The 15538-nt window shown below is 46.4% G+C and overlaps 5 protein-coding genes across 5 annotated transcripts; 1 reads left to right on the forward strand and 4 right to left on the reverse strand.

Moving 5' to 3' along the window:
• Nucleotides 1-644: 644 nt before the first annotated feature.
• DEU56DRAFT_946282 (uncharacterized protein) lies at nt 645-2671 on the reverse strand (the record flags this gene model as incomplete). Its single annotated transcript, XM_041359037.1, has 9 exons — nt 645-692; nt 734-753; nt 899-1005; nt 1131-1270; nt 1316-1459; nt 1509-1666; nt 1749-1786; nt 2042-2536; nt 2604-2671. 9 exons carry the CDS (start codon nt 2669-2671, stop codon nt 645-647), a joined length of 1218 nt encoding a protein of 405 aa, XP_041208338.1.
• Nucleotides 2672-3719: 1048 nt separating this feature from the next.
• DEU56DRAFT_946284 (uncharacterized protein) lies at nt 3720-6332 on the reverse strand (the record flags this gene model as incomplete). Its single annotated transcript, XM_041359038.1, is given in 11 exon segments — nt 3720-3728; nt 4000-4036; nt 4091-4210; nt 4253-4491; nt 4536-4726; nt 5149-5585; nt 5605-5683; nt 5744-5896; nt 5954-5997; nt 6054-6285; nt 6308-6332. 11 exon segments carry the CDS (start codon nt 6330-6332, stop codon nt 3720-3722), a joined length of 1566 nt encoding a protein of 521 aa, XP_041208339.1.
• A 604-nt stretch (nt 6333-6936) lies between these two features.
• On the reverse strand, nt 6937-7509 carry DEU56DRAFT_756134 (uncharacterized protein; the record flags this gene model as incomplete). The annotated part of the gene is made up of 2 exons (XM_041349985.1): nt 6937-7274; nt 7317-7509. 2 exons carry the CDS (start codon nt 7507-7509, stop codon nt 6937-6939), a joined length of 531 nt encoding a protein of 176 aa, XP_041208340.1.
• A 2718-nt stretch (nt 7510-10227) lies between these two features.
• DEU56DRAFT_912773 (uncharacterized protein) lies at nt 10228-13414 on the reverse strand (the record flags this gene model as incomplete). Its single annotated transcript, XM_041357442.1, has 6 exons — nt 10228-10850; nt 11521-11571; nt 11645-12512; nt 12560-12781; nt 12903-13276; nt 13345-13414. The coding sequence occupies 6 exons, from the start codon at nt 13412-13414 to the stop codon at nt 10228-10230; spliced, it is 2208 nt and encodes a 735-aa protein (XP_041208341.1).
• Nucleotides 13415-13477: 63 nt separating this feature from the next.
• Nucleotides 13478-14660, forward strand: DEU56DRAFT_912774 (uncharacterized protein; the record flags this gene model as incomplete). Its single annotated transcript, XM_041357443.1, has 5 exons — nt 13478-13678; nt 13734-14026; nt 14384-14426; nt 14479-14519; nt 14582-14660. 5 exons carry the CDS (start codon nt 13478-13480, stop codon nt 14658-14660), a joined length of 657 nt encoding a protein of 218 aa, XP_041208342.1.
• Nucleotides 14661-15538: the final 878 nt, after the last annotated feature.

A 15538-nucleotide genomic window follows, 5' to 3' on the forward strand; every position in this document is an offset into this window, starting at 1 on the left:
TATGTTCTTCTTGCTTGTCGGCGTGCGAGACGTTCACATCGTGATTCTTCGGCTCCTGAAAAAATCACTGCACCAAGTACAGCTATCCTGTGCCTTCGGAATTCATCATCATCATCTCTCTCATCCTCCATGAGCTCAATCATGTGATATAGCTGGTGCAGATCAGCTTCGTCGTCGTTCATGTGTAGGTTTAAAAATTATAATTATGTATCTAGAATCTAGATATGATTGGTCTGCGGTTTGGAATCAGTTCTAGATTATGTTGTACTGCGAGCCGAATCTCCGACGAATAAGATTTGAAACGATATCTAGATTTCTAAACACTGCGGGAAGTCATCCAATGGTAGTTGCCATAATACGTAGGTCTAATACTACAACTACGGCTGCATCACTATCCTCATGTATGCGCAGTCCAATAGAGTCGCGCGCAACACACGCGACCTTCCGCGCTCTTCCGCGACGCACGCAACCTTCCGCGCCCTTCCGCAGACCGGCGCTATCCTCGGCATATCCTCCCATGTCCTGTCCTGTCTGTCCGGTACTGTTGGTGTGTACTCTCACTGTCATCTCCGTCTCTGACCACATCCAGGGTCTTTTACATAGTGTTACATACTTATCCGCTTCCTTGCGCGCTTCCGCGCAGCCTATCCGCTTCCCTTACGTCTCAATACCCTGAGAGCTTGCATAGCGACCTACATATCTAGAAGACTCAGAGGATTTCGGACTTACTTACTTTTCCCTTACTTGGACTCACTATCAGTTTCCTGTCTAGTCGCGCTTAGAGCGCTAATATCATTGCAGTCTTTGTCTATCATCTTCTTTGTCTTGTGAAGTCTCGTTCCTCATCAAAAGGGAGCTCCTACGATCCTCTGCAACTCTTCTCCCATCGCGCACGTACCGCGCGCGTTCCGACCCTTCCGCACGGCTCGCGTGTTCCGCGCGTTCATCACATCAGCCTCGCGCGTTCCCGCGCGCCTTCGTGCACCTTCCGACTTGAGCCTTTCTCTTGATCCCTCTCATCATTTAGAGAGATTGACTCAGTAGCATCCCCTAAGGGACGATTCTACTAGCTCGCCTCTCGAGGTAGATATTCTTGTGACTCTCTGGAGTTTGCATTCCTATTTCCTCACCCACAGCGGCGCTCCGGGATGTCAAGCAGCATGTCAACTGATTTGCGTAAATTGACGAAGTGGGTCCTGCACTGTTCAGTGGTTAGAACAGGAACCTTGTCAGTGCCGGTCTCCTGAAAGCCAGAGATAACACCCTTCAACTGTTAAATCATCAGCGATGAAATAATTAAAAACAATAAGCATACCACCGCTGCTACAAGAAGCATCACATTGATGGGGATCGTGCGGTGGAATTTGTTCGTGTTCTTCAATGCTTTCTTGCTGTTAGAGTAGTAAAATTCGAGACACGCGTCCCTGAGAGCCTGCGCTGTGAAATTCATGAATTGTCCCTGCGTGAATTAAATGTTAATGACGTGATTACAAGGAGTCACAACCTACACTAGACGAGTCAGGGAGCCGGAGGTAGTCACCGCTCTTGAGGAGCCTAGTAGCAGCAGCAGTGACCTGCTTTTGAACCTCCTCCTTTCGCATTGCGGAGCCCTGCGGGAAGATATCATATGCCCTTTTTGTGATGGAGATGATGATTTTTTTGAGCTCTGTGCGGAACGTGAAGAGATCGTCACACAGCTCATCAACATATCAGCGAGTGCATTTGCCATCAATAAATGAAGAACCTACCAGCCGGCACATATCTGTGTCGTACTCCAGAAAGTAACCTTAAAAATATGTGAGAAGGGTAGACGGTGGTGTAAGGAGAACATACCTCTCTCGAGTTTATTCTTCTTCTTGTGGTATGTCCATAGCATGGCGTCCAAAACTTCTCAAGCAAGGCCGAGGGCGTCCTGGGATTCTGGAATTGGGTGGGATAGAACGGCCTGCAGCCGCATCTCTAACTTAGCCGTCTGCAGGAATGCTTGCCAAGTGGCCAGATAAAACCCTAGCTTCGAAGGGTTCCCCTGGCTTGTCTTGACCTTCCGTTTGCTGTTGCCAGATCGACGAGTGTCTTCTGCAGCCAGAGTAGAGTCAGATGGAGAGCGTGACGGAGAGCATCCACGAGAGGTGGGCTGCGTGTGACTGCGACTTGAAGAAGTGACTGGTCGAGATGGGCGCCAAAGAGGAGACTGTGTACGCGATGATGAAGCGCATGGATATCTGACTTGCTGAGATGATTGTTGTCGATGTGGAGATGTTGAACGAGAGGAACGACGTGAGTGACGTGCAGGTGAGCGTCTTTGAACCGTTCAAACAGCAGAAACTCCTCCAGATGATGGGTATCGACGAGGGGACTTTGAGGGCCTGATGTGTTGAGGAGAGCGTGGGTGAGAAGATTCAGAGCGAACATGTTGGGATGGGCGTCGCTGAGGGGATTCTGAGCGATTGAAAGTGCGTGGATAGTCCTTTCCCTTCCCCTGCGACAAACAGGTTGGGGAAGGAGCTTTGCGCTGCCCGTTCTTTGCATGGTGATGCTTGAGAATATCATAAGCCTCGAGTACACATAGTTAACGCAGGAATAGAGAGTGAAAATGTAAATACCTTATCCTGCTCCGTATCTGTGCACTCGCCATCTGGATCTCCTCATTGAATACCCCCCCGAGCTTCATCCTGAGGAAAAGATGGATCCAGATTCTGGTCGAAATCCATTGTGTCGCCTGTGTCGTCTGTTCGTGGGTCCGTTGTCTTCTTACTTGAGGGTCTTATATAAAATCAGTGTAAAATGCAGTGACAATCACAACTACACTTTGATAAGACTTGAAGTTGCCAGCTCCTCAAGTTCACGGTCAACGTATTTTCTACTTCTCGGTTGATAATGTGTTGTTCGTGGGTGGTCAAAAAGTAAACAAGTTACCTCCTTGTTTGAAGAAACTATATAAACTGTGTCTGTGGATTTGTTGTGTCTGGAAAAATGATAGGTATGTTTCACCCTAGTAGGTCGTGTTTCAACCTATGAAAGTTTGTCTCAACTTTGTCGTGTTCTCCTGTTTCGTGTCTCTCTTCCTGTAAAAGAGAGAGGTCTTCGTTAAGTGTACGTAGAGCTTGGCTCAGTAAAGTAGTGATGAGTAACTTAGTTATCTGGACAGCCTACCTGTGGGCTCTTTAACCTGAAGTTACTTTGTTGAAATGATAGTACTTGCACTCTCACTATGTCTTGCCTTGATCTCACTCTCAGATTAGTGGGATAGGTTTAAAGTGTAAGTTTGTCTTAGTCTTACTTCAAGGCACTTGGTTTGCCTGCACTTTGACTATGTCTTGCCTGATCACTCTCAGATTAGTGAAAAAGGTTTAAAGTGGGAAGTTATATTTGCATGGGTGTAAAATGGGCTCCTTTTATACCTTTTTGGAGGCCAGATTACTAAGCATGATTCATCACATGGATTGGTAAGAATGTGCTTACAAACCATGCCATTTGGTGTGCTGAGTCAGCTTGTTTTACTAATAATACATGTATCTTACAAAGCATGATAAATCAAAGGCATGAGTCATCTCATGGATTGGTAAGGTTGTGCTTACAAACCAAGCCTTTTGGTGAGCTGAGTCATCCTGTTTACTAAGAAGATTATAAATACAGTTGCAAGTCTTACAAACCATGATGAATCAGTGACAACACACGATGAGTCAGGCTGAATCCTTACAAATCACCTTATTTCCCAGTCACATGACCTGATTACAAACATGATCAGTCAGCTAGTGAGAAAGTCTGATGAATAAGCCAAGAAAAATAGAAAGAAATGGAAGGTCACAGAACAAAATAGAAATACATAGAAATCCCTGTGTATAACATGAGAAATGAAACACGAGAAACGAGGCTTCAGAAAACAGACTGATGAATCAATGAAAAATGATAGAATCACTTGGTGATATGGTAGAGTACAGTTCATTATACCTTCCTTATCTTTTGTATAGCACACATGTCATGGTATGGACTGCATACCATGCATGACACTGTGTGCTGGCCAACGTCTCTATCACTGCGATGAGAATGTAATATCAGGAACACGCAAGCGACACAGAAGCACACTTACATCTGTGTATTGCTGTCAAAATCACGGTCAGCATTGTCATGTTCAGACTCATCACGTTCATGAGAGCTGAGCAGAGACTCCCTGTCCTCATCCGTGTCCTGCCTGTCCTTCTGGCGACCACTATCACGTTCCGCGGACTCCCTCACACGACTTGGGTCTCACTGACCCATGTTCCGCTCAACCGTTTTGCGACCACTGGACTGTGCTTCCTTCTGCATAGGCTGTCCCTCCCTGGCCTTCTCGCGACCATTGGACTGGGGTTCCTTGAATCCGAACCTTTCGGAAGAGCGAGCCACATATAGATTCAGACGGGAAGTAGGGGCCTGAGGATGCTGGCTGCTTCCTGTTATTCTGTGTTTGTTCTGTTTGTTCTTGGAAGTGCTGGAAGGTTTCGCAGGAGGCTGAAAAAATTAGCTTAAACATAGTCAAAATAAATTCATATTACATTTGTTTTCACTTTCTGAAGCTGTGAAGGTGCCATAGGATTTTCATCTGAGCTGCTTATTTGAAGATCGTCACCCTTTGGTCGTTTCTTGGTTGGGGCAGCAACCATTTCTCCAACTCTTTGAAGCTGTGCTGCATGACCGCCAACACCACAATTAGGTCTTGAGCTTCGCCGAGTAGTCGCCTCCAGATCTGGAGAAGAACGCCTGGGCTTTTTTTTTGGAGGCATGTATCAGAGAGATCAGAGTCCAGACAGCTTTATCGGTGTACGAACTTCCTAAGGTATAAACAATGGGCATGAACATGACATAATCAATGTTACATAATCATGATGGCATAGTGTGTACTAAGGGAGGCATAGGAAGAACAAACAGAGGCATAGGAAGGACAAACATATAGCGAGGAACATGGATATTCTAATAAGAGGAATCAAAATTATGACAGTCCCTGCCAGAATCGTTAGGTCTGGCCTGCCAGTGTGCTGAGCCTTAATGAACGACGGAGCGAAGGTCCTGCCGTGGGAGGAGCCCCAGTACGACTTGGGGCACCAGGGGGAGCACATGGGGGGGGGGGGAGCAGGGGGGGGGCACCAGGGGGAGCAGGGGGGGGGGCACCGGGGGAAGCTTCTGGAGAGGGCAACGGGGCAGGTTCTTCATTGTCAAGGTTCGAAATGAATTTGACAAGCATTTGGAAGATGTCATCGTGAACAACCCCGTTGGGATTGGACTCCATACAATAGATTTGATCGCGCCATTCATTGATGATGGGCCTGAATTCCGCAAAGTAGTCTGATACACTGTCCATCAGAACATCACTTTCGGACATGGCCCCCTTCTTTGCCAAAAAGGTGGCAAGCAAACTGCTTGCAATGCCCAAATTCTCGTAAGCATCCGCCCATGGCATAGTCGTCTTATCCCAAGTTTTAGCAACTGCACCGTGCGCACCCCCATACTTCGAAACGAATTCGAAAAAAATGTAGAACAGTGACTCGAGGTCATCACTGGGGTTGTGCTCAACCAGTTTCAGCTGAGCAATGCTGTTGGTGTTGGCGCTATTCTTTGTGACCATACTCGACTTTGACTTCTTGATGATGTCGGCGTTCTTTGACATTGTTCTCAAAATGCGCATAGAAATATATGGCACAGTTCCCTGCGATAGTGAGATTGACGATCAATAGCGAGAACCGCGAACTTCACAGTTCAAACTTACAGTACCAAACTGAAATAGTAAATGTCTCGCCCTCCTTCATGATTGACGCTGTGGTCGAAAATTCGATGAAATACCCAATGCCTTCATGGATAATGAAATTGTTCGGACTAAGGTCTCCATGTAGGACTCGTTGTTTGATCATCATTTCATGAGCTATAGGTAAAATGTTAGATCATACAACAAATCAAACATGCATGAAACTGAACTCACCGACCACAAAATTGCGAAAGGCGCAAATCAGTTCCTTTCTGGAGCTGAAATCCCATAACAGATCTCCACAGGGGGTCAAGAGGAAGGCGCCAGGTGATACCTGTTAATGAACTTCTTGTCTGGCCTGTCCTCATATCTATCCCGAATGCGGGCTGTGCAGTCAGGCTCCCCGCTGAATAGGACATCCCAATGGTCTACGAGTTGGACCACATTAGGGATGCCCTTGACCCTCTTAAGGACGTCTACTTCGTGAAATCTCTTTACATCAGCCACCCAACAATCTTTCATCGCATATTCTCTCCCATCTGCAGGATCCTGAATGCGGTAACAAACTGTTCCGCTGACAAAATAGACCCTGGCTCTTGAATAGAACAGCCATAATTGAGTATATTTTATCAGCTTTGCCGGTTACCCAACCGATCGCCCCCTGCTACTAGGTCAGTGTGAGTACCCGTGCAAGAAGGGATGCACATATGGACTGTGGGGTCGAGACCCAAGAGGCTCGGATCCACTAACGAGACAGTAGCTATTGCATCAGCAACACGAGCGGGTGACACTTTAATGGAAGTTGGAAGAGTGATGATGATGCCCTGAGCGGTCGCAATAATGAGCGTAAAGTTGGTTGTTAGAGATGAAGAATGAGAGGATGAAGCGACGCCACGGCTGTTCTCGCATGATGAGATATGCTTTAGTGGCGGACCCCCAGTACACTCCTAGGTCACGCCTCTTGCTGAAATCAGAGGCAGTATGCTCGACAAAGCTCAGGATATCTGCCCATGATTTCTCGCCAACTTTACTCTTGTAATAAAACAGAGCAAGATCAGGCTTTTGCGCATTGTAAGGGTCTGGTATTGGTGACTTGGAATACTGTGAAGACCAGTATCGTTCGATTTTCGATATTTGGAAGGGAAGTTTGGCCCGTATTTTCGAATCACGGCTGCAGGGCGTACTGAACGGCTTTGAAGAGGCATTGAAAGTCTTTCTCAGTCGATGAAGGGTTCACGTCCCCTCTTCGATCCTGGCTCTGCGGTCCCATCGTATTCATTGCGGCTCCAGGTGCCATCCGTGTCTTGGGACATTATCCCAGAATGTTGAGAATCAAATGCCTCGATATCCGTGTCAGCGACATCTGCGCTAGCGCCATCTGAGTCATCTGACTCGGAGTCGATGTTCTTATCGTTCGCTTTGAACTTTTTTGTTCGATTGAAGTTCCACGCGCCACGGAAATATACTGGTGGTCTGTTATTCTGGCCGTAGTATCTGATCTTTTCGATATGCTTCGTCTTCAGTAACTGATTTGGGAACGAGGTGGTGGAAAAGGCTAGCAGTGTGTTTGATGTTCAAATCAGCTTTCGACGATGACAGTGGCCAGTCGAGCTCTGATCTGAGTAGTTCTTTGACGAGATCATTCTTGCGACCACCCTCAGGCGGATTTCCCAGTCGAACTGAGTGAAGGGCGACAGAGATAAAGGTCGAACGAAGTCGTAGCATGCGAAGTCGGGGAGAATTTCAAGTTGGGGAGTGAGCGGCGGGTCATCCGAGTCCGAGTCTGCCATGGTGTCTAATGGATTCAGAGTCAAGACTAGTCAACGCTATGAAGTATTGAATGAGTACTGCGGACCAACGCACCCTACAATGACAATTTACCTGTCTGTCTGAATGGTCGGCAAGTTTGTTGAGCAAGCGCTCCCTCAGGCTATTGTACAATTGCAAGGCAGCGGCGTCACTGGGCCTCGAGTTTGGTGCATCATCAATCGAACGTTCGCAGAGTTTCCACATGGAGTTTCCACATGGAATAGATAAAGCAATCTGTCATAGTAGTATCACCAAGAAGGAAAATGATCCAACAGCCAGTATCTATCCTTGTGACGCATAGTACAGGGTATCATAAATTTGCTTATTCAAGTACTTATTCAAGTAGAACGAAGAATGATAATGCGCTGTCATGCATGGTATGCAGTTCATACCATGACATGTATGCTATACAAAAGATAAGGAAGGTATAATGAACTGTACTCTACCATATCACTAAGTGATTCTATCATTTTTCATTGACTCATCAGTCTGTTTTTCTGTAGCCTCGTTTCTCGTGTTTCATTTCTCGTATCATACACGGGGATTTCTATGTATTTCTATTTTGTTCTGTGACCTTCCATTTCTTTCTATTTTTCTTAGATTATTCATCAGACTTTCTCACTAGCTGACTGATCATGTTTGTAATCAGGTCATGTGACTGGGAAATAAGGTGATTTGTAAGGATTCAGCCTGACTCATCATGTTTTGTCATTGATTCATCATGGTTTGTAAGACTTGCAACTGTATTTATAATCTTCTTAGTAACCAGGATGACTCAGCTCACCAAAAGGCTTGGTTTGTAAGCACAATCTTACCAATCCATGAGATGACTCATGCCTTTGATTTATCATGCTTTGTAAGATAACACTGTATTTATAATGTACTTAGTAAACAAGCTGACTCAGCACACCAAATGGTATGGTTTGTAAGCACATTCTTCCCAATCCATGTGATGAATCATGCTTAGTAATCTGGCCTCCCAAAAGGTATAAAAGGAGCCCATTTTACACCTGTGAATATAGCTTCCCACTTTACACATAAGTGCAGGCCATTGGTGCCTAGAAGACATTGAAACTTCCCACTTTAAACCTATCCCACTATTTGAGAGTGAGATTAAGGCAAGACATAGTGAGGGTGCAAGTATCATTTCAACAAAGTAACTTCAAGTTATATGATTAACTAGGTTGCTCACGATTACTATTTTATTGAGCTAAGCTCCACGTATACATAACGAACACCTCTCTCTTTTACGGTTAGAGAAACACGAAACAGGAGAACACGACAAAGTTGAAACAGACTTTCATAGGTTGAAACACGACCTACTAGGGTGAAACATACCTATCATATTTCTATTCACGACAAATCCACAGTTGCATTTCTATATAGTTTCTTCAAACAAATAGAGGTAACTTGTTTACTCTTTGACCACCCACGAACGACACATTATCAACTGAGAAGTGAAAAAAATCTGTTGACCGTGGACTTGAGGAGCTGGCAACTTTTAGTCTTGTTACGACAACGGTCGTAGTCAGACTGGGATGGGTAAGCGAAGGACGACGGTCCTAAGCTATCTGTCGTGTATCGGTTGAACGTCAATATACCTGGTAGCCTAAGCTGTCAGGTTGTGACAGAACGGAAGGGGAGGTAAGCTTCTAAGGCAGCGGCCGAAGAAGGGTTTCGTGTTCGACGGTTAAGTCTAGACGAGGGATCGGTATCAACTCAAAGACAAACGGTCTAAGAGAAGATGTATTGGACTCAAGGATAGCGATCCAAGAGTATAGAGGGTTCGTGATCAGACTCAAGAGAATATACAAGTCAAGGTAAAACCCAGTAGAATCAAGTTAAGGAATAATAGTACAAGTGGATCGACTATATATAGGTAAGGATCACAGTGTTCAGGGTAGGTCTGGTAGTCGCACAATGGTCAAGAAATGATATATCGGGAAGGCAGGATCAGGCAGGAGGCCATGAGGTCAGGGATGGAAATCAATGGGAACATCAAGGGAAATGGAAGTAGGGCCATGAGGCCATAGATCAAGGGTCCAAAGGAAGCGTCTAGCTTCTGTCAGGGACAGCGGGGATCAGGAAGTAAGGGAAGCGTCCAGCTTCTGTCACAGAAGGTCAGGGTCGGCGGGGATCAAGAAGTGCGTCAAGCATCATGGTGCATCGTGAAGAGGTGAAGGTGTGACGTCGTGACAGGGTGAAGAGGTGAAAGGGTCAGAAAAAGATAGGGGTGTCATGTTACTGTAACAGTCTTATGAAAGTGTAGTTGTGATTGTCACTGCATTTTTACACGCTTCTATATAAGACCCTCAAGTAACAAGACAGTGCGGAAGTAGACTTAGTCAATCGAGGATCAGCTGCAGTACCCAGCCTCGGGATAATGTTGACGAATGCTCGAAGTTGCATCAGAGGAACTACATCTCCCACCAGAGTATCGTTGGCATGTTTTGCGCGTGTCAATGTGTGCATCTGGGTGACGGGATCAACCGCACCAATCTTAAAGCTGCGCACATAACAAAGATATTGATCACGCCATGTGATGCGCGAGCCTCGTCGAGGTATTGGGCGCATGATGAGCTGCAATTCACAGACAGCATGACCTTCAAAAGAGGGGAAAGGTTTCAGGGGTAATCAAATGTATACAAGTACTAAAGAGCTCACCCTTTAACCCAGACTTAGGCCAATCATACGCACTATCAACATTGAGAATGGCAACATCCTTTCGGCCACCCAACGTGTGCAGGAGAGGCATGTATGGTTTGCGCAGGTAAAACGACACTGGGATCGTGGAGACAAACTTGCTGCATGCGAACAGTATGCCATAGTTGAATGCGCTCGAAAGGGATACTCAAGGGGCGGTCGATCAGCGATCTTCTTGGGACCCCCATCCCAAAAACTCCATTTCCATTCCTTGCATCGCGTTGAAGGAAGTCTGAGAGAGCGTACCGCAGATCTGGGATGTTGAATTGATCGGCGACCTCGTCAATTTTCACGCTAGTGCGGGTGGGGTTACAGTTGAGATGAATGGTGGTGCCGCCAGCAAGGAACGTACGAGGAGGGTGAGCCTGGGGAATTTCATCACGCCTTGCAGTAGCCAACATTCTTATTTTGCTGAAGTAGTTGGAACTGGTCCGTGTGTGATTCAGTTCTTCTAAAAGTGCGGTTCGTGGATCCATCGGTTCACTACTTGCCCCCTTTTCTTCCTCATCCTCGTCCTCGTCATCGTCATCCTCCCCTTCAACCTCACGAAGTTCTTCGAGATCGGGATCAGTGGGAAGGCTATTGAGAGTTGTAGCAATTGCAAAACGATGCAGTTTCTCTGCTCAATCTAAGTGACAACAGATTTGGGGATCGTAATTGTTGTTGTTTGTGCGCCGCTGAGCGAAAGTAATTCCGTGTAGCCTGTTAGTGTAGACTACTGATCCGTTTGAGTGCGAGTATTATAGCTCGTCCCAAGGGGATTGCTACTGAGGGATGTCTTCGCAATAAATGCAAAGGAATCAATCCGACGGGCTTAAGATCTGAGTGGCCGGTGAGCGATGGGGGATCCGATGTGAGAGAAAGATGTCCGGACGGGAACGATTCTGATGGGACGGGTGTCTAGCAGTGCAGATTTGTCAAGGTGTCGAGGTATCAAGGTATCGAGGTGGCAAGGTGTCTAGGTGTCGAGGTCTCGATGTAACGAGCTACTGGAAGTGATCCGAGGAACGGGAAGAAGTCCGTTGCGGTACGGAAGACTAAGGGGACTTGTTGATCACACCAACTTAGACAGTAAATCCAAGGGAGTAAAAGGAAGTAATATTGGCAGAGTACGATGCAACTATTTATCTTAACCTGTAAGAACTTGGGATCCATTTAAGCGACGGTAGTATAGGCGAGTCTGTAGCGCGATAATATGTAAGGGACGGCAAGCGGCCTCATGTATGGGAATGTACATGTAAAACAGTCTGCTGTTTGATCAGAGTGATGAAAGGAGAGAAATGACGCACCAATGGGGATGGATAATGGCATCTTTGTTGTCGTGAAATATTGCGAGTGATCTGTTGATAGATGTCAGTACGCTGTCATCAGGTGAGGAAGACTGCGCTAAGTATCAGACATCCATTAAAGCACGAATTGCAACCACGAATTGACGAGGGGCTGCACCAGCAATCAGTCCAACGATATAACACTGTATATCGCGGTGGACTCTGCCCATGACCTGTTTCAGTTTGGAGATTCCGTTGGAGAAGTGGCGATAGCCTGTGACGGGTTGCAATATTGAGATCCGGAAATCAAATTCCACCGCTCCAAGAACTACAAGACACCATTGCACGTTGTGGTCGTAGAATTGCTTATGCCAGTGATGCAGAGCTTCTGGTGTAAGGAAGATTGCAGGATCACCGAACCGCCAGCCCTTCCATAAAGGTGTAAAGACACCATTTAGCCAGAAATCCGCGCATGCAGCAAAAAATGCTTCGAGGTCGTTGGGATCTGTATTGATGCTGGCGAGCTGCTCGAGAGTGATGGCACGTGTACGTGTGGGGTGACGAAAGTTGTCCCTGAACTGCAGATACGACACCAGTGTAAACGGAGAAGTTTTACCGTGCACACATGCAAGCATACATGCCTCGGGGGTATCGACAATGTATGCAGCAAGGGGGGTAAAACAATGGTGGATGTTCCCCACTGGGTCGGACATCATGATTCCAAGTTCGGCGGCTTTCATCAGGGGCTGCAAAATGATTGAAAGACATTCGTGGATGAGACGATCTTCGAGCATACCCCGCATTCGTTGATTGGGGTGTAGGTACTGCAGGATAGGGAGGAGAGCCGCGAGCATGAATGCCTTGGATGAGAGCTTTGTATGAGTGCGCATGCGAATATTGGCAAGGCCTAGCAGAAGCGGGTGTGCGACCCTGGCACCTGTCATCATCGTGACATTGGTCTTGTCAGACGAAAGCACGGTGCCAAGGATTGTTGCGCCTTGGGGCAGTTGATCCTACAGTCTTGTGAGATGGTGCACATAATGAGTCCATCAGCACGTACCTGGATGCTCCAAGCAGTGTCACCCATCAACCATTCCGAATACACACGCAGGAGCTGTGCCGCAGTCTTGTAAACGCGACGAGGGATGAAGTCAAGTTGGTCATGAAAGAGGGGGTTACTGAAAAGACTCTCCAAACACTCGACCGGGTCCCTCCAAAATAGTCGAATTGGGCTTTTTGTGCCATGAAGCGAGGGAATGAGTTGACATTTCCAGCTCGGTCCCTTTGGCAGCATTTCAGCTCAGCTTCGCAAATCTTTGGCATTGTTGAATGACAGTTGTAACTGTTTTATCTGCGAGGTAATGTCATGATCGAAGCGTGACAGCGACAAGGAAGATACATACCATAGAGAGCTGCAAAAAGGTATTGATTGCTGCCATGCTAAGGGCAGAGCGCAGGAGGAAGTCGGCGACCTCCCACTCTTCCCTCGATGTGAATGGATAAAACAGGTTCTCCTTCCTGTATTCTGCATGCTCGTCGGCGTCAAAAAGATCCAGAAATGTGATGCCATCCTGAGAATAGCACCTGGCTGCGCCCTCATACCATTCTTCACTAGCTGGAGGTAAATTTCCTGTGAGGTCTCTGGCGTCTAAGTTGGTATCCATGGAATCCTCGGCCTGAGCATTGAATTGTGAGTCACCCCCAACACCAAATCCCTGACCCATATCAACACTGATATCCAAATTTTGAGGCGGATTGAGGGATCGCCGCGGTGGAACTACGTCCGTGAATTCCAAGATGTTGACAATGAATGAACGGAACTGTGACAAGATGTTCGAGGCTGACTTAGATGGCGAGTGATGCTGGAGTCCTTGGTGAAAACCTTCCCGCACTTTGGACAGGTAGGTGTTGGCATTGATGATGCACGCACTTAAGTTCCCACACTTCTTTCATTCAGTCTAGGCGCGTATACATCCATATGTTCTCTCATTCTGAGATATTTACTCGTTCCTCTCTTAAAACTAACTATTGTCCTCCCTCAACTCCTCGATCCTCATCATCCCCTTCAAGTTGGCCTGATAAAGGACATCCGTGCCCTACACATTCTCTGCAATCGCACCCTGTCAAGGAGGAGGAAGATGATGATGATGACGAGAGCTTACCTATACCAATGCATTTTGTGAGTTGCACCCAGGTTATGTGTTCCATTGTTACTCATATCCCGCTATCTGCAGGAACGAGGCTCGGCTGAGTCCAGCTACTTGTTGGATCAGCCAGCAGAAGAAGAAGATTCTGACCTCGCGCTTGAGGCAGCCCAGGCCAAGCGCAAAGTCTGTCAAGCTCAAAAACACCTGGCCAACTGCCTTTTGGAGCACCAGCAAATACTTATCCACATCTCCCGCCGCCGGGCAGAAGCAGCGAGCCAGCGTCTATTACTGGCCGACCTCAATGTCAGACGCATGCACTCAGAGCGCCGGAGGAAAAACGGTATTACAGTGTTTACTATTCGAGCATGTGACACTGAGTAGTAAGTACATTTTTATTTCATAGTACCGCTGTTATTAATAAAAATGAAAATAAGACCTTGTAGCATACTAAGTAGTCCGTTCTCCTCGCTGTGCATAGTATATATGTATATAAACTCGCTAGTAGTGTGATATATGTCATATACAAGTGCTACAGAGTGTAACGGCGTGTGTCGCTTGTACAGTGTGTGAGCTTGTGCGCTTGTACTTGCTTGTGCTGCTGTCCTGCTTGTACCCAAACTTGTAGTCATTTGTTTGTGATGTCTGTGGGACCTGTGATCCTTGTGCGGACTTGTGCAGACTTGTCAAGTGTGTGGGAATTGTCGTGAAATCAATAGTTTGCTGATGAAGGCCATCAGTGCGAAATTTGTGGGGCGCTTTGTTGAAATCACTCAGAACGAGGTGAGTCATCCTGAAATTCTTTGTTCTTCCTTTGACGCTAATGTGTACGCAGAGCTATGCGCTGCGGCACAACGACATTTACGAGGCAGCGAAGTGAGTTTTTCCCCAGGGATGTTGCTTCGGTCCTCGATGCTCATTGCTGACTCATCTTGCAGGAAGTTCAGATGGAATGGTGTTGCCATAGACCACACCGAGCTGGACACATTTGAACTGCTTGATCTTGATCTCAATTAATGTTGCCATACGAGTCATGGTCTCCATGTTGTTACTAGCTGTGCTTGTACTCTATCATTTTCTAATCGAAGACTATTTTTTTCGCGTATTGCTGTGTGATTGTGATCAGAAACTCCACTCGTAGACGGTCTAAAATTGAACGGATGGACTTCTAAATGCACAACAATGTTTTTGAATAACTACTTATTAGGGGAGCTCAAAGTTGAACACCCAACACCCAAGCCCAACGCCCAACGCCCAACCTTGTGACTGAAATTAGGTATACCTAGAATAAATAGAAGTAAATATGGAGTAAAGCCACTGATGAGATAAGCTCCTTACCTAAACCTTGTCGCGCGAAGCGCCGAAACCTTCGCCAACTGTCTCCCCCTAATCCTCAGCATTTCTAAACCTTTTCACACCCTAAACCTTTTCATATTCTATTCCTAACTTTTCCATACTTAAAAAATGCTATTCCTAACCCTAATCATAACACATGTCATAGATTTTATTGTGTGAGCATGTGGCAAAAGTCTAATGAGGGATAACTGAACAGGATTAGGAATGAAAAAGCAAGGTCTCCTAGGTATAAAAAGGTTTAGGTACGATGAAAAGGCTTAAAAGGTTTAGAAATGCTGAGGATTAGGGGGAGACAGTTGGCGAAGGTTTCGGCGCTTCGCGCGACAAGGTTTAGGTAAGGAGCTTATCTCATCAGTGGCTTTACTCCATATTTACTTCTATTTATTCTAGGTATACCTAATTTCAGTCACGAGGTTGGGCGTTGGGCGTTGGGCTTGGGTGTTGGGCGTTCAACTTTGAGCTCCCCTATTATGATTAATTCTGTCAAATTTTTTGGGGGTAACATAATCGAGCAAATCCTCCCGATCCTTCAAATCCTT

This window comes from Suillus clintonianus, assembly GCF_016758775.1.
Source record: "Suillus clintonianus strain FC179 chromosome Unknown DEU56scaffold_36, whole genome shotgun sequence".
Lineage (NCBI taxonomy): Eukaryota > Fungi > Basidiomycota > Agaricomycetes > Boletales > Suillaceae > Suillus > Suillus clintonianus.